We start from the raw sequence: 26392 nt of genomic DNA on the forward strand, positions 1-26392 counted from the left end.
CCTTTTTCCACATTTTTTTGCCAATTTTATCCCCCTTTCTTTTGCCCTTTTTCCACATTTTTTGACACTTTTATCTCTCTTCTTTGCCCTTTTCCACATTTTTTGCCACTTTTCACCCATTTAAACTGGGTTTTGGTACAAAACACCCCTTTCTTTAAACTTTTGCTCACATTTTTGCCACTCTTTCCTGCTATTTGCCCATTTTAGTCACTTTTCACTCATTTTTTGGTACATTTTTGCTGCTTTTGGGCCATTTTTGCTACCTGTAACTGATTTTTTGTCACCTATCAGCCATTTTTCCAATTCATGCCCCTTTTCCACTTTTCTCCCCATTTTTGCCACTTTTAGCCCAGTTTTTGCCACTTTATGCTTATTTTGCTCCTTATCGCCCATTTTTTGCCACTTTTTGACCATTTTAACTATGTTAAACTCATTTTTAATGCCACTTTAACCGATTTTCGCCACTTATCACGTCTTAGATTGTGGCTCTTGTGAAGGTATTTTTCAACAGTTTGGCTCTTTGAACATGGGTGAGTAATACTGCTCTAAGTAATAAAAACACAACTTTTTTAGACATTTAAAGACCTTGTAGCACCGCATTATGTAATAATGTAAAACATTTTCCATCCATCATGTAATGATACCGCATTTTTTAAGCCACTAAGTGGTTAGGGTTAGGGCAAGGTAGTAGAGTAGGTGTTTAGTCTAGAGCCCTGAAGGGGGGTTAGGTTTAGGCATAAGTCACTAAGGGGTTAGAGTTAGGGCAAGGTAGTTGGGTAGGGCATACCCTGGAGCCCACACTAAGTCCTATGGTTAGGGTTATTTACAGACCTAAAATAAAAAAAAAATTAAATTCAAGACTTCTTGAATGAACCATGTATAACACTGTCTTCATTTTTGCTATATTCAATAATTAGCATAAGTCTTTTAAATAAATATCAGTGACTAATGATTGTATTTTTAGGATGCTACAGGAATCAGTGGGGCACCTAAATGGTTACAATGTCCTTTGCAGTCTTGTAAAGTGAATTATGTGATAAAATTAGCAAAGTAGCCAGCTTTCATAAGATTTTCCACCAACCTGCAGCTCTGTTTGCTGTAGTTTTTTCTCTTTGAAGTGTTTCTCTGCCTCGCTTCTGTGGGACTCGACTTCTTTTTGCAGCTCAGTCTGCTCTTCCCTTTTCTTATCCACATCCTCCTGTATTTTGTTCAATTCATCCCTTTTTCTATCCACTTCTTCTTCCTTCTTTTCCAGCTCATCCTTTTTCTTTTGAACTTCATCTTTTATCTTGACAAACTCATCTCTCATCCTGTACACCTCGGCCTGCTTTCTGTCCAGTTTGTCCTTTGTCTGATGAAGTTCACTGCTAGTCCTGTCCAGTTTATCCTTCATCCTGTCCACCTCGGCCAGTAGTCTGTCCAGCTGATCTTGCTTCTTATGGAGTCGCTGGACACTCTGGGTGTGCTTGTTTTTTACTTGCTCCAGTGCCTGCTGCTCTGCTAGTAACTCCTGGAGGACATGTTTTAACTCTAGAAACACAGATGCACACACTTTAAATTTGAGCTGTAGTATTTTTTACAATAACTGTTAAAGAAGCAGAGATCAGCCAAATATGTTAAACACTAGATTTAACCCATGTTTTTTATACAAAAGTTTTGATTCGTGGGGTTGACTTTACCTATTGGTGCAAATAAAGGTATCAATTAAAAAGTTTAAATAAAGGTCTCTAAGTTAGGGGCATTATACAGGATATTGAGTCAGAGTTTGAAGACCTGCTAAATTATAAATACTGTTCCTGTACACTACGGCCGAAATCATTTCCACATCATTTGACTGTTTAAACACTGGGAGCTTCATTTTGGGTTTGCCTTTTGTTACCTGCTCTGTGGGTGTTGAGCTCAGACTGCACTGTGATCAGTCTCTGCTCCTCCTCTCTGAGATCAGAGGCTGTAGACCTCCATTCACTCAGTAGCACCTCCTGCTGCTCCAACAGCTCCTTCAGACAAACAAGCAGTTATCAGAAATATAGACTTTCTTTCTAACAGTTTGACCATGTGCTGCAGTGCCACGTAGGTTTAGAGATGAGGAATAGTGATGTCAGAATTTGTGAGTAAGTACTTCTTTTCAGCTCCAATCAAACAGACCAGGATTACTGTTAAGGCCCCCCAAAGTTTCCCCGTAGTTTACAGTATTACCTCCAAATGTTTAAAACATACAGACAGAAGCAGGTCAGACCAAGCACTTGCCAAGCATGTACGCTAAAGCACAGCGAGCAGCGCTCTTGCCCCTACAGGCATTCGTTTAGTCCTTTTACAAAACTCTGATTAGGTACTATCTTTGAAGCATTTCCTGAATTTAGATCAAGGGTTTTTTTTTTTATCAGAGGATAGCTGTAACAAACTGAGAGCCCATGAAATGGGTACTTCTTAGTTGTCCTTTTCCATCACAGGAAAATTCCTTCATCTCCTCTTTTTCTCCATCCTGCTCACCTTGGCTCTGTTCTGCAGTCGCTGTTCCTCCTCTCTGACTTCCTTCACTTTGTTCACAGCAGTTTGATGCTCCTCCATCCTGTGAACCAGCTTCTGCTCCTCCTGCTCCACCTGCAAAGAGTTTGTTGTTTTCTTGAGACTCTGCCATTCTACCCAAACCTCCAAAAGCAACAAAGCAAAATTAAATTATCTTTTTCTGTTTATCTGAGAAATCATTTCTCTTTGACCCTTGTGCCTTGTAAAGTGTTTTCATCTAAATGTTTCACAGCTAATCAAAAAGGCTTTCAAGTGACTTTTTGGTACAATGAATTAAAAAAAGACAACTAGATATATCAAACAACTATGAAGACATTAAAAGGCTGGCCATATACTAGCAGATTTTAAAATCTTAACCAGTTCTGAAAATGAGGGAGATCACAGGCATAAGAACAGTTTTAACTGATTTTCAACATTATAATCCTCCTAAAGCGGGGTACGCACAAAAGGATTTTCTAAATCTTAAGAGATTTTTTATCTGTTAGAGACCCCACACATGAAGATAAAAAAATCAGGCATTGAACAGCTTTGATTGTACTGTGTGTGGTGTGCTCCGATAATATCAACACAGCATGATTCTGTCCCACCACCAATCTAGAATCTCATCCTCCAAGCCAGAAATATCGCGTGATCACACGTGATCTAATAAAAACGAAGAAGAAGACACATAGCAACAACCGGAGAACACAACACACAACATGGAAGAGCACATACAAGAAGAGGGAATGATGGTGGTCTTGGGGCTATTTTTAACGGAAAAATCCCGAACTAAAAAAGCAAACTTTATGATACTTCAGCAGGTCAGCCACGCTTGTTTTTATTTACGCCTGCTTCCTTGTTCCTCAGTCAGCTCGCTTGATCTTGATCGATCCATTCCACGTCACAATTCACGGCATCATGACTCAGGAGTCGTCGGCATTCCCCACACACATGAAGATTTTTGTTCGTAAATATTGAACAAGTTTAATATTTACGATTGTTGGCCCTGACCATTTTTGGAGCCGATTATCAGGACAAATTCACTCTTAACACACCTCAGACCACAGGATATTCTTATAGGATAATCTTATAAGACATAAGATAATCGGGCGTTTGCCGTCCTTGGTCGGGAAGGGGGAAAATCGGGACAAAGACAGCCCAGTTATCTTTATGTGTGTGCCCCGCTTTATGCACACACTACACAATTCAGCCAGACCAGGGGGGTATTCCATCAAAGTAGCTAACGAAGACTGAGCTTTCCTGAATTGGCCTGACTTGAACTAGCCACAACTTTGTCTTAAGCCTCATCTTGTTCCACTAACGTGCCTCAGCTGTGTGGAGCCAGGTAATGCCAGTCTGGCTTAAACAATCAGCATGTGTGCTTGTGCATGTGATGATTATAAAGCCCAAACCTATCAATAGTTGAAAAGAGGATACTAAATGTGAAAATACGTGAGTTGAGGACTTTTCTGTGGCCAAACAACGTATATTGAGAGTTTTAGGTTGAAACTGAACAAGTTTTGAACAAAAAAAAAAAAAAAGGCAACATCCTCCTCTATCAACAAATCAAAGAGAATTTTATTCTCAAAAAATGCCGATGGGTATTTATAAAGGAATTTATAAAATCCTATTTAGTTCAATAGATTATTTCTACATAAATGAACATTTAGATAAAGATTTTGATTATGGCTATCGCAGCTCTATCAGTATGATTAAAGACCCTGTAAAGTGAAAATAAATCTGTATTTAGGTTTGTTGTATGACAGGTCACTGTGTTATGAACCCCAGGTCAAATTTAAGTAAAATAAAACATCTCTAAATGTATAAAATTAAGCTTCAAAATCATGAAGTTCTGTCATCATGGAATAATGTTAAAATGACTGGCCTAATATTAAAATGACTGACACATGCAAACATAAAGATTTTTTATCCTTATTCAGTGGAGGATGAATGAAGTGAAACAAGCAGAGTCAGCATCTCAACTTACATTTTCTAATTTTTATCATATCATGAGTTTGGATTTTGTTGGTCCTTGAATTGCCCACCTGGGGACAAACAGTGTTTTGAACTGAATTGAATTAAGCTTTACATGCCCACCCTGTCAGAGTGAAATACAACTCATTAGAGAAGAATCAAAGTATATTTTTGTTACACAGTCTGCAGTCATCTTAAAGAAAACTAATATTGTATTCCTTCAATTCTAACTAGCCCTTTTACAAATCCTTCTATCATTATTTTTTCCTCTTAAAGATGTTTTGTGTCCTCTATTACCACATACTGTTAAGCCTGTCATCCTCATGTTTATAAATACACCCCCCCACTCACCTTTTTAAAATAAAATTTTCATGTGTAAAAAATTTGTTTCAAATGAGCTTAACTATACATAAATAAACTGTTGATAAAGACACTTTGTAAAGAAATTAGATTTTAAAACCATTATGCAATAAAAATGCTTTGATGTCATTTTAATGCATCCATGACTGGTTGGATGGAAGCTTTGTTGTACATTTCTTGTACATTATTTGCAATTTATTTCCACAAAGAGCTACAACTTAAGAACCACAGGTTTTAAAACTTAAAAGCTTTAGAAACTGAAACTGGTGTAAATGTGATTTTAATAAATTATCCTGTAGGATAATTTATTAAAATCATTATTTAGTTTAATGTAAAATCTCGGCTCCTTCTTATAGAAAATGTTTCAAGTTTATGGTGGTACTGACCCATAGCCAAAGCTATTTTTTCAATTAATCTTTGAAACTACAGTAAACCTGAGAAACACTGAGTTCTACTGTGGAAAAAAATTGACATACTCTGTTTTTTCGAGATCCGTGTAAAAACACTGTCATGGTGTTTAATTAAATAAACATGCAAACGAGGGCAACAATACGCTCGGCTGAACCTTCTGTGGCGTATCAGTTTCAGTCCGTTGGACCTTTTTTTGATGCACAGCTAGACTTAGCTGGACAGTTAACCCGTTCCTGTTAAAATTCCTACGAAAAATAAGACTAACCAGAGTTAGCCAGGCTTACCCCTTTATCCACTTTCATGGAATACCCCTCCGGTCTGCTTGCTTTTACTGGTTATTGTTAGTATTCCAACATATCAAGCATAAGTACTACTCCAGATCAGGGAGGCTGCAGCACAATCAAAATCCCAGACTTGAGGATTATTTAGACAAATAGTTGGCTGCAAGAAGCCTCATATTTGAAGAGGCAAATCTGGCAAAAATTGGGCTTAGTATCATCTGGCATGTAGCCAGCTTTGAGTTTCAGCTGTTTCCAGGTCAAGCCATTAATAAAAACAGCTACAAGGGGCAAGTTAAACCAAAGAAATTCTCATTTGTTTTTTCTATTTTTATAAACAAATTCATGTTATAATTGTTCACATTAATTCCATAAATTCACATGTTAAAATGTCCAATATGACCAATATAAGCATGCAAAACCTCTCACCCAAAAGAGAACATTTTAGTTAGATATTACTTTAATAATAGTTGTGAGTTCACCTGACAGTTGAGTGAGCGTAGATGCGTCTGTGACTCTTGAAGTTCTGACAGGACACTGGATAATCTAAACACAAACACAGATGATTATTCTGTGTCCTGGAATAAACACGGACACTCTGATAATGACTGTAAGAGAAGAACCAACCAAGGGTTTTACCATACATTATGTAGATTTTTTTCACCTAAATCAACTTTAAACATTATTATTTCTATGTTGTATGTATTTTTAGTTGAAGATTTCTTTTTCTCACAGTCAAACTTCTCCTCCTGCTCAAGTTTCTGACAGAGGTCAGGTATAACATTTTTTTCTTTTTTTTTTTTTTTTTCCACTGCTTTAGACAATTGGATGTGTGTACCTGTCTGTAGCTGAGTGTATTTCTGTGTTGAGTTGATGAAACTCCTCCTCTCTGATCCTCAGCTCCTCCTTCATCTCCCTCAGAGTGTGAGCCTCCTCTTTTCTCCTCCTCCTCAGCCCCTCTATCTCCTCCTGCAGCTCTCTGGAAAAAATTAAAAATGATGACGATAAAGAAATACATGCTTTGGTCTAAATCTGGCAGTCTGGGGTTAAATTAATTGTCTACCTCATTTGCTGTGTGGCCTCCAGCAGACAGGTGGCGCTGTCCTGAGCTGTTTGCAGCAACACATCAGCCTCCTGCTGAGCTGAACTGGCCTGATGGGAAGCAGGATGAACTCAGTGAACACCTCAGTGACAGACTGAAACAGTGTGCAGACGTGTGCGTGTACCTTGTCCCTGGAGGTGTGGATGGAGCTCTGAGCCTCCAGTAGCAGTCTGTCAGCCTTACGGAGTTCAGCTCGTCTCTTTAGCAAAGTTTTCTCCACACAGTCCACCTCTTCACACACCTCCATCACACTCCTACACAGATAGAAATACACTCTAAAGAAACCCTATTCAAAAGTCCCCCCAAATAATCTATCAACCTCAACAACATGCAGATTGTAACTTCAACCCTGCACTCTAAACACTTGATCACAATCGACTGAAAGCTCTGCTCTTCCATATCTGAAAGCCAAACTATTGGTTGGACTTCTTGCAGGTCAAATTATTAATAGTCTTTCTGTGGTTTTAGCAGCTCCATCATCACATTTCCAACAGGGCTGCTGTCACATGTATGTTAAAATAAGCAGGCAGAATGATTTAATTATAATTCAGATATGCTACACATGCTGTAGTCTGGGTTGTAGTAAGATGGATCATTTACTGACACTTTTTCTTGTTCAGAAAATGGGATATTTAAAAAAATTAAGTTTTATGTTCATGGATCCAGGTTCTTTGATGTCATCTGTAGCTACAGATAGTACAAGCACAGTGAAATAAACTATTTGCCAATCGGGGTAGTAGGAGAATGATTGAGATGCAATAATACAAAAACACAAGCAGGCACAGTAACTTGTATATAAGTAAGGGTTACTGTCCGACGAGGTGTCCAATTATCAGGTATTAATGGGTGACGTGAAGGCCTGAACTGTCCGACATGCAGCGAAGCACATTACAAAAGTAATGTTAAAAGTAGGCCTGTAGTCAACCAAAGACAAACTTAGTTGACCGAAATTGCACTCAGATACCAGCCAACTGATTGGTTGTGTGTTCAGGGCAAACAAAAAAAATAAGAGAAAAAAAAGAAAAATCACCACTTTGGGGACCAGTTTAATTCATGATAGGTTCCTTACTGCACCTGTTTGGTGGTCTAAATGATCCTAAAATGAAAAGTCTGTTTAGGAAGTGCCTGAAGGTAACTGAAAAAAGACATGTGAAAAAAGCGCAGATACAAGCGTAACCTACTGATAAAAACAACACAAACAACACAGACAGTGATAATAAAATAAATTTAAAAGCCATAAAATGTTTGTGTTACCTGTTTTGTCTCATTGTCCGTCTCAGCTGTTTGGTTTCCATTCGTAGTTTCCTGTTCTCTTCCTCCAGTCTGTCTGCATCTTCATTCACACACTCACACATGCATCTGTCTGTCTCCTGTCATCACATTATTATATAGACATCAAATGAAAATGAAGTGAGATTTAATTATTTTATTCATTAAAGCTAAAATTTATAATAAGGTAGTAGCTCACAGCATCAAAAAATGAAGAATGAGACATTTCTCTTTAAATGTAACCACTATTACATATTAAACTGAGTACGAACCATTTTTACTACTCTGCAGTTTGTTTGTTAACCATTAAAAATATGGCAAAACTTTATCATTATGTTCTTCTGAGGCAAAAGAAGCCTTTTAGCTTACTTGGGTTGAATAATTTACATTATTTAGCCCAACAAAATTTTCAGATATTACACACATTTTTAAATTTAAGGTGTATTACTATGTTAGAATTATTTTTCAAATTTGCTGTGTATGATTTCTGTAGGATTTATGCATACATATGAGAAAAAGTTACCATATTTATCAGGTCTGTATCACTCTCTTACAGAAAATGTTAGGATTTTTGACTGTATTGACTTTGGCTACTTTTGTTCACAGATCAGTGTGTCTTTTGACTGTTTTTGCATCACATAAAATAAAGAAAAATGTGTTCTCCCATTGTGCCTGCGAAAGGCTTTGTGTGTAAAAGCCCGATTATGACCAGCTGGATGAGACTTACCGTGTGCCTGTGTTCTGGTATGTTACAATGTAGCACAGTGCCTCCTGCTGGAGGATTGTAGAAGACAGCTGCAGGTGATCCAGAGAGCAGCCATGCAGGTCCAATCATGGGGGTGTGACTTTCAGAAAGACCAGCAGAGGCAGCTGCAGCATGTACAGGAGGAGGGGGAGGTGTGGGTCCCCCAGGGCTCCTGTCAGGGTCACTGCCTCCTCCGCTGTCCCTCCACTCTGCTGCTGCTCCTGGAGACAGTTAACAGTTCAGGAAGCCGCTTCACTCACATCTCAACAGTTTAAATTTAAAAACAATTCTGTGTTTGTACCTGTGGTTGAGTCAGCATGAGTCGGGGGAATGTAGACCCAGTAGCCTCCTCCTGTAGGTGGTACATCCTGCTGTTGCCCCCTTTCAGGAGAACTGAAGTACTTCAGCCCCAAACCAGAGTCCTGAGTCATCTGAGAGCCAAAACTGGGAGCCTGAGAGCCCGAGAAAGTGGAAGTTCATATGATGCCCACAATTTTGATCAAACAGGGTTATTGGTAAAACAGAACGAGGGAAAGGCAGAGTTGCTTGGTACATTTAAATGCACAGTTAAGTTGAAATATAACTTGATTAAGTCATTTAACTGGTCCTTGTTCCAGTTCACAACCTCTAGGGAAAAAAATGAAAGAATTGTCTGTATCACCCTTAGTGGGTGGTAATATGCCCCTTTGAGCTCTTAAAGGGATACTTCAACATTTTGGCAAATTCGTCCATTGCCATAATTCCTATAGTCTTAGTAATAGGTTTGTTACCTTCAGTTGTCGGTGCAAGCTGTTTCTAGATCGCTGCTGCTGAGTTTGGACCTGCTGTGCCAACTCAATGTAAGCAGACGGTATTCCGGCTTTCCCTCATCAAACTCATCAAATACACAATCCAACAACTCCAAAACGCTCTTGTGGACAAGTTGTGACCTGTACATTCACAACGCTATGAAATAACCATGGAACATTATGAGACGGAGATGTTTTAAAGCTAAATGCAAAGCCAGAACTACACTCCAGACATGGCTGCTGCACTGTGTCACTGTCACCCAGTGGTTTACTCAAAAAATAGTTCCGAGTATTTGCTTCATGTGTCGTAATGTTACATAATTATACGTTATTATTTCATAGCGTGGTGAATGTGCAGGTCACAACTTGTCCATGAGAGCGTTTTGGAGTTGTTGGATTGTGTATTTGATGAGTTTGATGAGGGAAAGCCGGAATACCGTCTGCTTACATTGAGTTGGCACAGTAGGTCCGAACTCGTGACAGCAATCTAAAAATAGCTTGCACCGACAACTAAAGGTAACGAACCTATTACTAAGACTATAGGAGTTATGGGAATGGGCGAATTTGCCAAAATGTTGAAGTATCCCTTTAACTGTTGCATCTGCTTTCATTTGACCTTGCAAACAGGCAGTGAGTGGTAAAATGGTGGTATATGAAAAAAAGGACAAATATTCTAATTTGACAAAAAACAGTTGTTGTGCTTTTGGGAATTTGAGTATTATTCAAAGCAGTGCCTATTTGTGGTGACTCTGAGGGACACATAACAGCCTCTCTGTGTCTCTTTCTCTCTATTAAGAGCCATTCAGACCCTTCCCTCCAGTTTATAAGTCTATGCACATGTTTGCCAAAGCCTGACGTGACCACAGAACAGCCTGCCATTGGTTGTCACAGCCCATTGCAATGCATTCTGGGATACATACATACAATATGGCAGCGGGCGAACTCGCTAGTTGCAGGAGAAATTGAAAAATGGATTATAAATGGATACAAAGATGTTCAACATCGGAGTTACTGGTGTGGATTTAATCCTGGAAAGTCAGCCAAGTTCGAGGCTTGCAAGACAATGTTCTTTAAGAGCTATGAGGGCATGGGTAGCATCATTAGAGCGGCACAGCAGAGGGCTTTCAAAGGAAATACTATGTGGCTATGATTTATGGTTCATAAGTTATTTAAATTTGAATAACACATGTCTCTTCTTGTGATATACAACACCAGTCTCAGAGGTTTAAAAGTCCAGTTTCTGTCCAACTAACACAATGAGTCAACTTTTGGATGAGAAATCCTGGTGTTTTAGCAACACTTTTTTGCTGTTCTGGAGCTATTTTAGAATCACAAGATAATACAGCTGTATTTTAAAAGTTGAAGGAAAAAAGAATCTTGCCCCTGTTAGTGGTATTCAGGAGTTGATGAGATCAAAGGGAATGCTTAAAGGTGGGACATCGAGGTTCTATAAGGAACTTAGAAAGCACCAACCTCCAAATTACGAGGGCGTGAAACGGGCATGGGAAAAAGATCTAGGAATAATTATTAATGAAGAAATTTGGAAAGAAGTAATACAGTCATGGTACTCCATAGCCCGAGACATGCAGACACGTTTAGTTTTATTTAAAATAATCAATAGGAATTATTGGACTCCTTCAAAAATGTCAAGGTTGGGACTTAGGGGTGATGATAGATGCTGGAGATGCAAGAAAGAATGGGGTTCATTGATTCATATGCTGTACGAATGTGAAAAGGTACAGGACTTTTGGACAGCTATTGTTAAATGTATTAACAACATACTGGATACAGAGCTCACTCAATGTCCAGCATTATGTGTTCTAGGTGCCTTTCCAGCAGATACCAGATTATGTCCAAAGATACGTTCCTGGGTGAAACTGACTTTAACAACAGGGAGCAGGATTGTTTTGAGACATTGGAAATCAACAGACAAAACCAGTTTTGGGGAATGGAGGGACAAGTTGGCAAGGGTTGCTTCATTTGAACAGTTAATATACAGAATTAATAACAACGTAAAGGAATTCAGATCTATTTGGGGTTCCTATCTGGAAGCACTGCAGAGAGTGAGGGTTATCGTGGAGTGATGTTACAAAGAGATGTTTGACACTCATTACTCTTGTCCCTTTTCCTAGACAGTAGAATGAAATGTGCTTGTCATATGACTGATATCTACAAAAGGCTTATAAATGGACAGGAAATTTAATGTAATATGAAGACAATGTGTCATGAACTGCTAAGATAAGTGTGAATGCCATGTTTTTGTTTTTTTTTTTCCCTTTGTTTGTTTGTTTTTGCTGTTTGTTTTCTGCTTGTTTTTTTGCTTTTTGTTTGTGGTTGTTGTGGTTCCTTGTTTTCCTTGTGCAAGAATGTAAACTTGGTTTGGATTTGTTTACCCATCGCAGTAATGTTAGAAATGTATATATTATTGTGAATATGGGGTATATGGTACACACTGCAAAAATAAATAAATAAATAAATAAAAGCACAAAAAAGAATCACAAGCTAATATGAAACTTTTGGTTCACTCTTTGGTTGTAAATTGTTAAAATGAACGCACTGTAAGAAAAAAAGATTTGAGGAAAAACTTTAAAAATAAATGCTAAAATTGGAAACAAGCAATTAATTTGAATTTATTTAACTCAAGTTAGCAAGTTGCAAGTCTAGTAACCTTCTTGTAACTTGTAAATTTGATTAGAATGAATTGCTTTTTACCAACTAAAGCATTTTTTTAAGTTTCTATTTACAGTGTGAAATAACACTTTTTACAGTGCATGCTAAAGTGATCAATGAAATGTCACAACATCACCACAGTTACATGCACCTCATCAATTTGTCTGTTATTTCCCCTGCCCCATTAAACATTTCCGTCTCAGAAACTGGTGTAGAGAAAAAAACGTGTCAACTGGTAAGACTCACAGCTGATTATTCACGAGTCAATAACAGCCCAACAGTGTGTTAAAGTTACAGAAACAGCTGAAAAGACTCACGCTGTGACCAGGAGGTATGTAGTGCCACTGCCCTCCATCACCAGTCTTGGTCCTGGTCCCGTTTCTGGCCCGGTCCAGCTTCTGTCTCAGCTTCTGTGTGTGTCTCTGAGCTTTAGCAAGCTCGGCCCTCAGCTCCTCTAATGTATGTGAGTGATCAGATTGCAGTGTAGGGTTGTGTTCACTGCCATCAGGCTCATCTCCTACGTTCTGGCAGAAAACAAAAAAAACAGAGAATAGTTTCGAAAAGGATTTCAAGGGTAGTTCTTGTAAACGAGCAACTGAAACACCATCAACTCGTCATAAACTCTGGAATATAAGTCAGCCCAGTATATAAGCCACGGTCTGCTTTTTGGAGTCTCTTTTCTGGGTGGCACTTGTCATGTGGTTCAGCAAAGCTTGCAATGTGCAGTTTCCATGCAGCTGTGTCACTCTTTTGGTATTTTCATATGTGGTTTGACGACCCTTATATTTTTAGAAAACCAAATGTACCTGATCAGAGTTTGTGTGCAGCAGCTCCACTGTATGGTTCAGATCTCGCAGCTGTTCAATTGTGGACTTAAGCTGTTCCGCTGTCAGCTGATCAGAGTCACACATGGACCTGCTGAGCTGCCATATTTTTTTGTTCAGGTGGTGCAGGTTCCTCTGGTGCTCTTCACTCTGTGAATGCAGCTGAAAGACATGACATGACAGTTGGTCTCAGTATGCTCTGCTGCTGACAGTAAGAGGTATTTTTATATCTACATCACTGCAAACATCTTGAGTATGAAAAAAAGATTTTTCAAGAGAAACAGAGAGCATGTACTTCATCACTCATGAGTCACTATGGGTTTCTTTATTTACCCTTTCAGCTTGTGAACCTTTTAAAGAATTCCTGTATCATATAATAGATATTACACAACAAAGTATAAAAATGTGTCCTCTGACCTGCTCTAACAGTGCATCTCTCTCTTGTTGGATGTCCTCAAGCTGCACATGACTCTGCTGCAACTCTGCTTCCTATGCCATATTAACAAAAATCATGGTCTTAAGATACATCTGATCACACACATCAGTCACAGGTTTTCACAAGAACAACTGGATTTAGCAGGATGGAGAAATAAATTTAAAAAATCTGAATGGTTTGAATAAGATGTTTGTCATCAGAGCAATTACAGGGTGCAAACCTCAGGATGAAGTTCTTCTGTCTGACACTCACCAGTTTGTATTTAAGCTGTTGGTTTTTGCTGTGAGACCTCTGCAGTTGGGCTCTCAGGTTCTTAAGCTCCTCTTTTAGCCTCCAATTAGACTCCTGGTCCTGCTCCACCCCACAGATCACCTGGGCTTCCAGCTGGGCTATCTGATCCTGATCCTGGACAAGCTGGGCCTGCAGCCTGGCAATCTGTTCCTTGTGGCTTTGGCCTCGCTGGAGCATCTCTCTGCTGGTCCTGGTCTGTTGGATCGCCCTGCAGAGCTGCTCCATGCTCCTGGACAACAAGTGCTCAGGACTGCCAGGACTACAGGGAGACAGGAGACACGCTCACAACATTTGCACAAACAGCAGCTTTAATAACCCAATGCTTCTATGAGTTATGATCCATTTTTTGATCTTCATGATGGGCTGAACATCAAGAGTAGACCTGGATTACTTCTGTAACACTCAAAAAAAAATTCATAAACAGGACTGACAGGTATTGGGAAAAAATGACACCGACATATCCTCTCTTACTGTAATATATAGAAGTATTTCAACACATTAACAAAATAAAATTCATTGAAATTTTCTTCCTAAAATCATGTAACCAGACCAGACAGGAATTGTGAAGTTGAGATACTTTTCTGTCAGTGTATGGCATTATTACATAGTGTGCATTCCCTGTACACTCACAAAGACCCAGCACTGGTGGTCTCTTGAGATGTAAGCACTGACTTAATGTCAACTGTTAGCAGATGAAGACAGCGTGTCTGGGTTAAGTCAGCTCTCCGCTTCACTAACAGGATCAGAGTCCCAAGCTACAGGTTAACAGTTTAGATAACATTTAACACAATCAACAGTAACATATTAATAATCAACAATACCATGTCCTCAGTGGAAATTCTGAATCTCAGAACAACTGACACAAAGGCAGGACGAGGTGGCCGAGTGGTTAAGGCGATGGACTGCTAATCCATTGTGCTCTGCACGCGTGGGTTCGAATCCCATCCTCGTCGGATTGCCAGGTTTTGACATGTACAGTTTGATCCAACATTAACAGTAAAGTATCTCCTGGAAAACAGGGATTCTTCTAACACAGATTTGGAGGATACAGGATGTATCCATTGCATTGCCACAATTGAGAAAATATCACAGGCAGACATTCTGACTAGATTTCACTATCTGTTAATGGCGTTGTATTCAAAAAGAGGTGTTTCTAGTAGGGATGCACTGTATTATTAACCCGGTATCGGCAGATGATAGCTTAAAAACTTCTGAATGAAGTCCCAAATGTAAAACAGCTACCAGACTGTCTACTTTACCCCTCCTCTCTCAGCTCCACTTGACTCAGCCTCTCCTTGCACAGGGACACTTAGTGTTTTTTACTAGGAATGGGTGGTAATACCAAATACCATACTATTAAAAAAAATTGCTACAGTATTGCTTTAATTACTGCCAATGAGGTGGTGCTGTGTGATGAATATTTGCTATAAATTCCTCTAGCATATGTGTCCTTTCCACCAGCAGCACCACTGACTGTGTAACGTAGGGATGTTCCTAGACATTATTTCCCCATTTGGCTTAAAGGCCAATTAAAATGCATTTAACCAACTAGTCTAAAGACAAGATAATACTTAGAAAACAGTCAAATTCACCAAAGGATCACTGTGTCAGCATGTGTGATGCTCCTTTATAGTCCTTATAGTCCTCCTTTATAGTCCATGTGTGCTAAATGGAAAAGGTCTGTGCATCTGTCTGCGTGTGTGTGCACTTAAATGCAGGCTCATCCTCATCATTCCAGCCCATCAAAATGACGGACAGCCTTCAAAATTCTCCGTCATCTTTCAAAAAAAATTCATCAGTGACGGAGAATATTTGGTTAACGCAACCTCTGGCTAGGATTTTAACCACATATCATAATGACCCAGCAAATACATTATAAAAACCAGAAAATCATGATAAAAATCAGTAACTCAAAACAAAAACCCAGAATAACGTAGATGAATCCAGGCAACACAGGAACCCACCCAGATAAAAAGAGACATAAGGACAAGAAATTTGAAAACATAAAAGATGATTTAGAAGCGATGGAACAGAATAAAAGTTAAAAGAGTTAAAAGTTAAAAGCTGGAAGAACAAATAAAAACAGATAAAGATGAATAGTGATTATTAGATCAGAGTACAAAAGGAGACATATTTTAATCAAGGACTGAAATGACAAGAAGTTTAAAAAAGGATAGACCACTAAAGATATATTTTGAGTTTTTTTCTGAGTGATTTAACAAGTCATTCTTATGGCATGAATGCAGATGTTATGTAAGTAACCAAAAAACATGCTTGAATATGCTTACAGATTTGTTAAAAGTGAGGGAAGTTTGTGTCAAGGCTTTCTGCATGGTTTAAACCCTCCGCCTTAACAAAGGGAATATTGTTATTCAGCTGAGAGTGTGACGTCAAACTGAGTTTCATCTGCCAAGTGTGTGGGAGCAGTTGGAGAAGTTTCATTTTCATTTTTAACACCACATAAAGGGCTGAATATCAGGAACATTTAATGAATGTATCATTCTGGATTTCAAGGCCTCAGTCGCGCCAAAATCAGATCAACCGACGAGGATGGGATTCGAACCCACGCGTGCAGAGCACAATGGATTAGCAGTCCATCGCCTTAACCACTCGGCCACCTCGTCACATGTGTACTGTGTATTAATTTCAACACAGATTCAACGAACTAATACAGTAATGATTTTGATCATTGATGTGCTGCATGTTTTGTATTATAAACACTGCCCTGTTTGAAGTTACTGCGCAACCTGACACTCTGATCTTTTAGCAGGAAGCAGGGAGAGAGCAGAGTGAGAGAAATATGCCCTTTGGTAGCAGAGTGACATAATAGGACCATGACTCGTAGTCCTTAGCAGTATTAGCTTGTAAGAGGTTCCAGCTTGTTTAGTATGTTGAAACAGGGAATAATGCCTCTGGCAAGCAGGATATCTGTTGGTGATATGAAACGTCACACAAGTTGCAGCCACAGAACAAACAGTGATTCTTGAGCTGAGATTCATGGCCAGAATACACCCTGTGAGCCTGTTGTCTGACGTCATATCGGGGGAAGGAAAGGGTGGAAAACTATTTGGAGAATGCGGGCATCGATCCCGCTACCTCTCGCATGCTAAGCGAGCGCTCTACCATTTGAGCTAATTCCCCTCCCCCAACAATACCACTATTGTGTCTTTTTGGATTCACATGTGGAGCAGTTCCCCCTCCCCCTCTGTTGACCCCTCACTGCCAGTCTCACATAGGCCTTTCAGACTGGCAGGACTTCGTGCCAGTTCCGGTTCCTGAACATAAATTTGAACCAGCCAGCACGTTCAAACCGGGAAAAATTGGTTCTGAACTTGAAAAGTTGGTTCTTAGCTAGAACCAAAACTAGTTGGTTCTTTCTTGGGAACTGTGACATCATCAGTGGGCATATCACATTCTAGGTTCCTTTGCTTAAGACATAGATGAAGTACTTCTTAAAACATTTCTTTCTGTCTTTTTCTAGGACAACAATGGAAAGGACATTATGAACAATGACAAGCTTTCATTTCAGTCCTTGTGTATAAGAACAGATTTTACAAACACAGATATACATAAATATTAAACTGAACTTCTTTTGAGATGTGTGGCAGATGGATGAGTATTTCTTTTTACTGTTTCTCCAGTTCAGCCTGTTGTTTTATAACAATGTCTGCAAGATTGGACAGACCACAAATCAGCTGTCTGATTTGTCCAAATATTTCTATTATCCCACTACCTCTCATGCTGCAGGAGCACTCTACCTTCAACCTAATTCATGTGTCCAAAGGTGAAATATTATTTTAAATCTTCTTGAAGTGTTTCACAGGTGCACCGTTTACATGCTGTATACACTTGACTTCACCATCACCGATAATGTGAGAAGCAATCTGATACTCTTGCATCTTCAGGCAGTGTGTGGTCACATGCAAAGGGGGGAAAGAGGAAAAGAAAACTGTGCTGTGGAGAATGCGGGCATCGATCCCGCTACCTCTCGCATGCTAAGCGAGCGCTCTACCATTTGAGCTAATTCCCCATGTCCCATGCTCTCGTCCACCCATAAAAAAAAAAAAAAATGCTGCAGCTTTAAGTGAAAAATCTGACTGTAGTTCAGGCAGAAAATAAAACAGTAAGATTAAGAAAACATTAGTACTGTATGACTGGTACCTGCTGTTGTCCTTGTCCAGGTCCTCTGATCCACTCTGACCCTCCTGAGGATCCAACAAAGAAGCTGTAATCTGGTCCAGCTGAATTCTGGATTGATCTAGTTGGACCCTGGTATCTCTATACTGGGTTGTGGTCTGATGTAGCTGGGCTTTGGTCTGATCCAGTTGGGCCTGAAGTTTATCTACTACTTTTTGAAGATCTGATCTCTCATCCTGCAGATGGACGGAAAGACACATATTTCAGGAGTGACATAGTCTATGTCGCTATTTTTGTTTATTTGTTTATTTAATTTGGATCCCCATTAGCTGTACCCTGGAGCACAGCTAGTCTCCCTGGAGTCCAGGCTAAAAAACAAACATATTTACAGGGATATCATATATACATTTAACTTTAAAAGAAAGCAGCACAGTCTGTGCAAACCATCCCATATAGAGAAGAGAATTGAAATCATAGTTCACACAAATCCAGAAACTTAAAATATCCATTGAATTCTACAATAATTTCTGTCAAAAATAAAATAAATGTCATCAACAAAACATTAATACAAAGATTGGGATAAGAAAACTACAAACACTCTGTGGCTAGTGTCCTACAAATACGATGTGCTGAGGTGTTTTTTAATATGACTTTTAAAAACAAATTTTTGTGTTAATTTAGTCAGTAACGGTGGTAAGGAATCCCATGCCTTCATTGCTCTGTACTCTACTGTACGTTTTAGGAAATTAGTGTTTCCTTTTGGTAGTGAAAACTGTCCGTTTGTTGCCTGTCTAGTGTTGTATCCATACGATTCTAAATTCAGTTTTAGTTTCCTGTACTGATAAACAGGTGTTTTAAATTGCAAAAGTTTCCATGTTGCCAGTAGTAATGAAGCAGTCATCTTGTCCTCCACTTTAAGCCAGCCCAGACTGGCTATAGTCTATGAAATGCTTTGATTGGTATGAAAGTAACACGTTAACATCAGAGGTTGTAAATGGGATGAGGACAAAAAAAATGCCACTGTAATGTTCTACTATTGAGTTAGAAGTAAAAAGGGAAAGATGTCTGCTTCTGTCTGCAGCACTGCAGTGTTGCATTAATGTTGAAAGCCAGGACAAAATCACCAGTGGATAACCAAAGTTCTTTAGCATAGACAGTAAAAACGTTAGCTGGCTGAGCTTGCTGCACCACTCACGAGTCCAACATGCTGTCGTTTCAAATGCTCATGCACTGCTGATATGCTCCCATGATATGTCAGGTCTGCTTTACATTTTATACAAGCAACCTTTCTTTTTGAACTGTCGACAGTGAAATATTCTCGGACTTTCAAAGTTTAGGAGGTGCCGATGTTACATCAAGCACCGCTGCCATTTCTCTCAGTTTATCTTTTCTGTTGATCACCGTTGAACATGCACAACTCTCGACAGAGATAGTATGAATGACAGATTGCTCACTCCCAAGCATCTCAGCTTGAGAAAACAATGTTTTGCAAACACAACAGCAACATGCTACATGAAAACAAAAGGTGCACGGGCGCAACAAATGAATCATTCATCATACAATTGGTCGGCAGTGAAAATCATTATCTATTATTGTCGACAGCAGCAACAAATCTTTGCATCCCTATTTCAGTGGAGCATGAAGGTTTTAAAAGTATCAATTTAACATCGGTATTGAAGAGCCTGCATGCTTATGTTAAGGGCTGTATGCTCATTTTCTGTGGCTGGGGGAGATACTGCAAGTACAATAACAAGGAAGTGTGCTGTTTTCAAGAGCTGTGCTCCCTACACTACCTAGGTTCGGGAGTGACAGCAAAAAATTGTGAAAATGGACAAAAACAAAGCAGCAGTTGTACAAAGAGGAAATGAGCAACATTTGAATGAACATTATGCGTTCTGTATGACTGAGGGGCTGAGCAACACTTGTGCAAACATGATCACTTGAAGTGTCAGAAATCCTTCAACTTCCTGCAGGGTGTTGGATGTGTATGAATATGTTTATATGTTCTTCAGAACACAACTGCCAAGAAACAATGACAAAATAACCTTTAATTTACTTAATTGCGTGATTAGCTCCAAGTAACAGCCCTTATTCTCTCCTTTGGCAGCTTGTACTTTTTAACACTACTATTAAAAGCGATCATAAATGTGTTTAATAGAGAAATCCCAGATATTTGGGCAAATCTAGTGAACCTATGTGTGCACTGACCTGCAGGGTGATGATTGAAGACTTCAATTGAGACTCTCTGAGCTCTCTGGTCTGTTTCTCCTTGTCAACAGCTGCCTGCAGAGCATCACACTGCAACTACAAATACATAATACATTAAAGTTTTTCCAACATACAGTCCACTATCCGTCATCATGTCTGTGAACTGATGAATGAAGTCTGTCAGTGTCTTTCTTATTTCAACAGATTATCGAGGCAGAGATGAAATCAGCCCTCACTAAAATGAAATGGAGGTTTTTTTACATGGAAGTACTTTGCGTATAATGTGTAAGTTTATTAGAAGAACAACTAGTAAACTACAGCACAGGCATGATACTGTGGCTGCATGTAAACACTTTTACAATGGTAAAGAACCTTCACAAGTAATGTAAACTTTGAAGAGTTTGATATGTAGTGTCACCTGTCCCTGCATGATCTTGCGCTTTAACTCCACCTTCAACTGCTGGAGCTCTGCCTCCAGCTCCACTTGTTTTCTTCTGCTCTCTACCTGTCTATCTCTCAGAGCCTGGGCCTCCAACCTTAATAAAGACAGCTCCTCCTGCTGGACAGACATATCCTTAAGAAAGACAGAGAGAAAACCATTAGTGTTTACCAGAGAAATATTTTATAGTACCATCCTTTGTCTGAAAAATAAAAACACACACCTGTTTGTGCATCCCTGCATTGTCCTCCAGCTGACTGCAGTGTCTCTGAGTGACCTCCAGGTGGAGCTGCAGACTTTTGTTTTCCGCCTGCAGACTCTGAACCTGCTGCTGAGCTTGATGAGCCTCAAACACACATTATCATTGATAAGTCAGAACCCACAAAAGCAATTTTTACACACACATCTGATTTACCTAAGGATTAACAATGGTCAGGGATTGTAAGTGGTAAATTGTGTAAAATTTAAATAAACACAGGATATAGTAAAACAAACATGACTTTTGGGGTAAAAACTGCTTAGAAACTGTGCAGATTGCTTAGTGTGACTGCACCCCAAGACTTCAAATTATAATTAGGGATGTAGGCAACTAAAGGCGGCCTTACACCTAACGACTTTTCCTCAGATTTCAAAGTTGAAGACAAAATTCCAAAGTCGGAGTAAAATCATGGGAGTCTTGCTAAAGTCGCAGTTTGCTCCAGTTGTCTCAGTCGTTAAGTGTAAGGTGGTCAGAAGACTCAATTTTAGCAGTTTTAAGGCGGTCTTTCTTCAGTCTTGGCATTAAGATAATATTAAACTTGTTTGATATTGTCTGAAGTCTGGTCATGACAAATTGCGTTTCTCAGTGATGCAACCTTTGTCCACGACCAAGGGGAGCCGGTGTTGTGCACAAGCACATTAATTCAAGTAATTCTTCAAAATTAAAACGTGAGTGTAGATCAGTCTGAAGCCACTTAATGTCCGCTCATAACTTTAGAGACTGAAAAACTTCTCTGCTCAGAGCTGCAGTCAGATCTCTGCACCTGAGTGTTTGTCAATTTATTCCAAGCTGACATGACAGGTACGGTCAACTGCCACTGGGATTTTAAAAGTAAAAGCCCGATCAGTTTCCGTGATGGGACTACACGTGTTTTTATACGGTACTTTAATTCTGAAGTGTTTCTGGGATAGTTCTTCAGCTGTTGGAGTGACACATCAAGTTGCATCTGTGTTTAACGTTCCTTTTGTTTCTAACTGATGCAAATGATTTAAAAACATTGGCTTGTAAGAGATATTAACTCAAATGCGATCTCATCTCCATCTTCATCTTGTTTTCTATTCAAAAAGTGTTATTGTGAATGTCCAACAGATGCATGATAAGGAATTAATCTCAAGCGGAATCATATTCTGGTCTTGTAATTAGTGACCGACAGTATTTGCAAAATCTTAGTCTGAAACTAAAAACTCAACAGCTTGCAGTCAAATTGTCTTTAGCTGTGAAAGGGTCTCAGATGTCTGTCTTTTTATAGTCTTTTTAGTTTTTGCAAAGTCGTCTGGTGTAGAGGTCTTTACACACTGGGTTCGTTATTTTCGTATCAGTTTTTTTTTTTATCCGTAATTTGAAAAACATCACGCACTCAGACCTTGCACATTGGGCCCAATGCGTCTTTATTTGCCTTCACTGTGAAAAGTTGTAGAATGTGCCAAATAGTTTTGTATTGTGAGCCTGTGGCTCTGTGACTCCTTTAAAATCCTACTGGATCCATTATGACAGAGAGCTACATACAGTACCTGCTAATTCGTCATAGCACTGATACACGATGGAGAAACGGAGAGCAGTCTCTGTTATGACCTGTGAGTAGGCTACAACTTATGCCTTTATCTGTCATATTTCCATGGTTGATATCTACAAAATACACAGGCAAACTACAGTGTTTGAAGTGAGGTTTTGGTGCGAGAGGGAGGGAGAGAGAGGGAGTGGTTGGGCGGGGGTGAGCGAGCGAGATAGAACAAAGCAGCAGGTGCTGAACTGAACCATCAATCACCCACCTATCTGTTATATTTCCATGGTTGATATCCACACAATAAATAAGCAAACTGGTGTTTGAAGTGAGGTTTCAGTGCGAGAGAGAGAGGGAGAGAGAGAGGAGGGGTCCGGTGGGTGTGAACAAGCAAGGAGGAGCACTGATCTGAATCATCAGTCACCTATTTAAATGACTTGGACCGATGCGAAATTTGGCATAAAATCAAGCTTGTTACGAAAAAATATATGACGGACGAAAATTTCGGCTTCAGTGTGCAAACATGATTATAACAACATGAGCTCAATTTCATTTTTTACCGTGCAAAAAATTTGGACGACATAAATGGACCCAGTGTGCAAAGGCCTTCAGGCCGGCGTAAGTGACGACTAGATGCTACCATAGCTGTCTGCTAAGAGTGAATCTGTGTCATTTTTGTAGTGTTGTTACAATTAAAGAGGGTTTTTTTGTTTGTGTTTGTGAGAAAAGAAAAAAATATAAACAAGGGGCTTTAAGATGGAAGTCCACAAATCAATAGGTGACAAACACTGGTTGTTTTAAGATTTATTGTGACAGCTGTGAAAGGCCATAACTAAAGCTGTGTACAACCAACACCTGCTGATACCAGGTTTAAAGGGAGAACGAGTCCTTACCTGCTCTCTGAGTCCTTGCAGATATGCCTGAAGACCAGAGATGATTTCCTCCAAGTCTCTTTGAAGAGCTTCGTTAGCCAAAATCTGACCTGGAGCAGGAAGGGGAAAGAAAAGATGCTGAAGCACATTTGAAATACTTCTGCCTACCAATCAAAGGTTTAAGAGAGATTGTGCTTTAGGTCTCCTCACCATCTGTAAGCTGTTGCTCCAGGTCTTTGATTTCCTGTGTCTCCATGGCAATGCGGGACAACATATCATCAAGGCGACCCTCGAGCTCACCCTGCTTCCCACTCATCTTTATCAACAGACGAGTCAAACTAGACAACATGGAGGTCACATGGGCCTAAGAGAGAGATGTCACAGCCAGTCAGAACATGTTTGAGTACAGCAAGTTACCTTTTATGCCTTGTTTCTTTAGCATTTTGTACAAGCTTCTTCAAGGAATTTCTCAGCCACAATATCTGACCTAGTTCTGGACGATTAATTGCAAAATAATCAAAACCGACATTTAGAGCCAATAACCGATATAAAACTGCTGTGTCGGTGATTTCGGTTTTGTCCCCTTGTAAATCTCTCTATTAATGCACCATAGAAGAACACTACATGAGAGGCAGTCATGTGACACCGCCGCATCCACTGCTACGTGGAAGTGCTACAGAGTAAAACTCAAACTACAGGGTGGCGTGGGGGGGATGGCTCGCTTTGAGTGTTCCTCTCTCTCTCTCTCTGCACATCAGGCCGGTGTTTGAATGATACATATGATCAAGGTAATACACATACAGTGTTGACCAAACATGATCTTATCTGGACGTCACACATTAGTAAATTAACTCCAAAGATATCTAGTTATGGAGATCGGTGCTATCTGTGATCAATCAATAAGTGTGCAGTGGTCACTCGCTCTGCATCTCTCTCTCTGCACAGAGACTCTTTCATCAGGTCTTTCCTGTAAATGCATCCTCTCCTGTTAAACCACAGCTTCTGCCATTGTTTAGTTTGTGAATGGATGAAGAAACTTTGTCAAGTTACCACGCTGGTTCTTATCATGAATTAATAAACATCAAACTTCCTCGCGCAGATCAGCTTTTGAAATCGACTTGCAAGTGAAAACAAATAATGACCACGTACGTTTAAAGGCGATTTAATAAATAAGGCTACTGATGATAACACTAAAGCAGAAACACAGTTAGGGAGAGAAAGAAAGCAGAACAGGTGAGAAACAGGTGAGCTGCTGTGGGTGTGTGTATAGGGATGCATGATATTATCGGTCTGGTATCGGTGTTGGCAGATATTAGCTTAGAAAGGCAAATATTGGTATCGGCAGGTATCAAAATTTCTGCTGATATTTACATCCAATATTTGCCTGTGTATTTCAGCATATATCGACTGTAAATTTTGTCCATATATACTAATAAATTAGTGGAGTTTTAGTCTGAACCAACAGAACTATGTCAGGTGGTCTTTTTCTTTATTTATCTTAATTCTTTAAACTTGAAAGTGTTTTTTTTAAGGACTAACAATGGTTTCCTTGGTCATCCTTAAACCTTAAAGTGTCCAAAAGGACTGACATTTTTTGTCTGAAAAGGGTATTTAAATATTGGTATCGATATCGGTATCGGCTAAAATGAAATAACAGCATTTTGAATATCGGCAAAATTCCAATATCATGCATCCCTAGGTGGGTAGCCTATGGGGGGGGGCAGGCAAGATGAGTTTATGTTAAGTTACATTTTTTTGGAAAAACACCAATAAAACAGATGGCATTAAGCTATGATTAAAACAATCAACCTCGGTGATAAAGGTTTTCTAATAATAGACACTGATAAAAACTTAAAATATTATCTTTATTATTGCAACAAGGAATATGACCATTAAAATGAATGCCCATTTTTGTGACTTTTTCAGGTAAAGGCTAGTTTTTCTAGAAAACAAAAGTTTGTGGTAGTTTTTGGTATATTATCCTTGTTGATGCTTAATTGTAACTTATGTCAATGTGAGTAACTAATTTAAATGACAGGTTTTAAGGAAAGAAAATATGTTTAATCTTTAAAGGGATACTTCAACATTTTGGCAAATTCGTCCATTGCCATAATTCCTATAGTCTTAGTAATAGGTTTGTTACCTTCAGTTGTCGGTGCAAGCTGTTTCTAGATCGGCCGCTGCCAAGTTTGGACCTGCTGTGCCAACTCAATGTAAGCAGACGGTATTCCGGCTTTCCCTCATCAAACTCATCAAATACACAATCCAACAACTCCAAAACGCTCTTGTGGACAAGTTGTGACCTGTACATTCACCACGCTATGAAATAATCATGGAACATTATGAGACGGAGATGTTTTAAAGCTAAATGCAAAGCCGGAACTACACTCCAGGCACGGCTGCTGCACTGTGTCACTCCGCCCAGTGGTTTACTCAAAAAATAGTTCCGAGTATTTGCTTCCTGCGTCGTAATGTTACATAATTATACGTTATTATTTCATAATCTAATCAAGAGTTCAGACCAGGAAAATTCATATGAAAATGGTCAGTCAAACTGGAATCAGCACCACTCTGGTTTAATTACTAGAAGGGCACACAACTGTATAAAGAGAATGGAATTTTATAGATGAAGCCACATAATTTTGTTTTGGAAGTACACAAGATTGATGCATTAAACTTTAAAATATACAAAATTTCAGTTATTTGTTTTAAAATTACAAAAATATTTACAGCACAAACCAGGGCAGGGGGTGGAATAACCATTAATTAACCGTAATCAAGGAAAAGAGTTCAATTAATTGTGATTATGAGCAAAGTGGAGCTTGTAAGTCATTTACTAGTTATCATCCTAACGACATTAAAACGAAGTGGCAGTAGCCGCTGGCTAAGTCGCTGGCATTGGGATCGAGCCAAAGGCTAATACCAGGCAGAGTGCTGAATCAGCAGGCACTGGAAACTGCAGAAAGTTTGTCAGAGCCTAAAGGCAATGCTAATAATGACAAAATTAGTCTGGCAGTCTCTCTCTCTGATCCACCACCACTTTCATAGACGTATCCCTGCCTGCTCTGTTTGATGTGGTTTCATTCAGTCTGATCCACATTAGGAACTGAAGTTTAGCCACAGACCACGGTGGACTTAACATTTTCTCCTCTGTCTGATCTGTCTCAAGGTCTGATTTATAAATCATATTGCTCTAATCATCCTCAAGCACCAGCACTACTACAACTTGTCAGTTTCCTGCAGTTTTCTCATTTTGTGACTGAATGTGGAGATGAACTCTTCTCTGCTGAGCCCTAAAATCCTTAACAATGATTGGCTGTTTT

General features: G+C 39.3%; 1 protein-coding gene and 4 non-coding genes across 11 annotated transcripts in view; 1 reads left to right on the forward strand and 4 right to left on the reverse strand.

The window, feature by feature from the left end:
- The window catches only part of cntrl (centriolin), a 59349-nt gene that overhangs the window by 8395 nt on the left and 24562 nt on the right, over positions 1–26392 (reverse strand). For 5 of the 7 annotated variants that reach the window (XM_041787120.1, XM_041787119.1, XM_041787118.1 and 2 more), the window contains 20 exons: positions 23280–23433; positions 23091–23179; positions 20661–20783; positions 20417–20572; positions 19999–20094; positions 17815–18026; positions 13615–13912; positions 13344–13415; positions 12909–13088; positions 12420–12626; positions 8946–9096; positions 8627–8865; positions 7885–8000; positions 6755–6884; positions 6592–6680; positions 6367–6507; positions 6011–6074; positions 2491–2601; positions 1880–1997; positions 1082–1530 (listed from right to left, as the gene is read on the reverse strand). In XM_041787120.1, coding sequence (XP_041643054.1) covers positions 1082–1530; positions 1880–1997; positions 2491–2601; positions 6011–6074; positions 6367–6507; positions 6592–6680; positions 6755–6884; positions 7885–8000; positions 8627–8865; positions 8946–9096; positions 12420–12626; positions 12909–13088; positions 13344–13415; positions 13615–13912; positions 17815–18026; positions 19999–20094; positions 20417–20572; positions 20661–20783; positions 23091–23179; positions 23280–23433 — 3195 coding nt within the window. The remainder of the gene's footprint in view (positions 1–1081; positions 1531–1879; positions 1998–2490; positions 2602–6010; positions 6075–6366; positions 6508–6591; positions 6681–6754; positions 6885–7884; positions 8001–8626; positions 8866–8945; positions 9097–12419; positions 12627–12908; positions 13089–13343; positions 13416–13614; positions 13913–17814; positions 18027–19998; positions 20095–20416; positions 20573–20660; positions 20784–23090; positions 23180–23279; positions 23434–26392) is intronic. The other 2 variants (XM_041787121.1, XM_041787122.1) reach the window with 2 other exon arrangements.
- Positions 14525–14606, forward strand: trnas-gcu. Its single transcript has one exon. It is a non-coding gene; the product is annotated as a tRNA-Ser (tRNA).
- Positions 16196–16277, reverse strand: trnas-gcu. Its single transcript has one exon. It is a non-coding gene; the product is annotated as a tRNA-Ser (tRNA).
- trnaa-agc lies at positions 16722–16794 on the reverse strand. The gene has a single exon. It is a non-coding gene; the product is annotated as a tRNA-Ala (tRNA).
- On the reverse strand, positions 17611–17683 carry trnaa-agc. The gene has a single exon. It is a non-coding gene; the product is annotated as a tRNA-Ala (tRNA).

This window comes from Cheilinus undulatus, linkage group 5 (assembly GCF_018320785.1).
Source record: "Cheilinus undulatus linkage group 5, ASM1832078v1, whole genome shotgun sequence".
NCBI classification, from domain to species: Eukaryota; Metazoa; Chordata; class Actinopteri; order Labriformes; family Labridae; genus Cheilinus; species Cheilinus undulatus.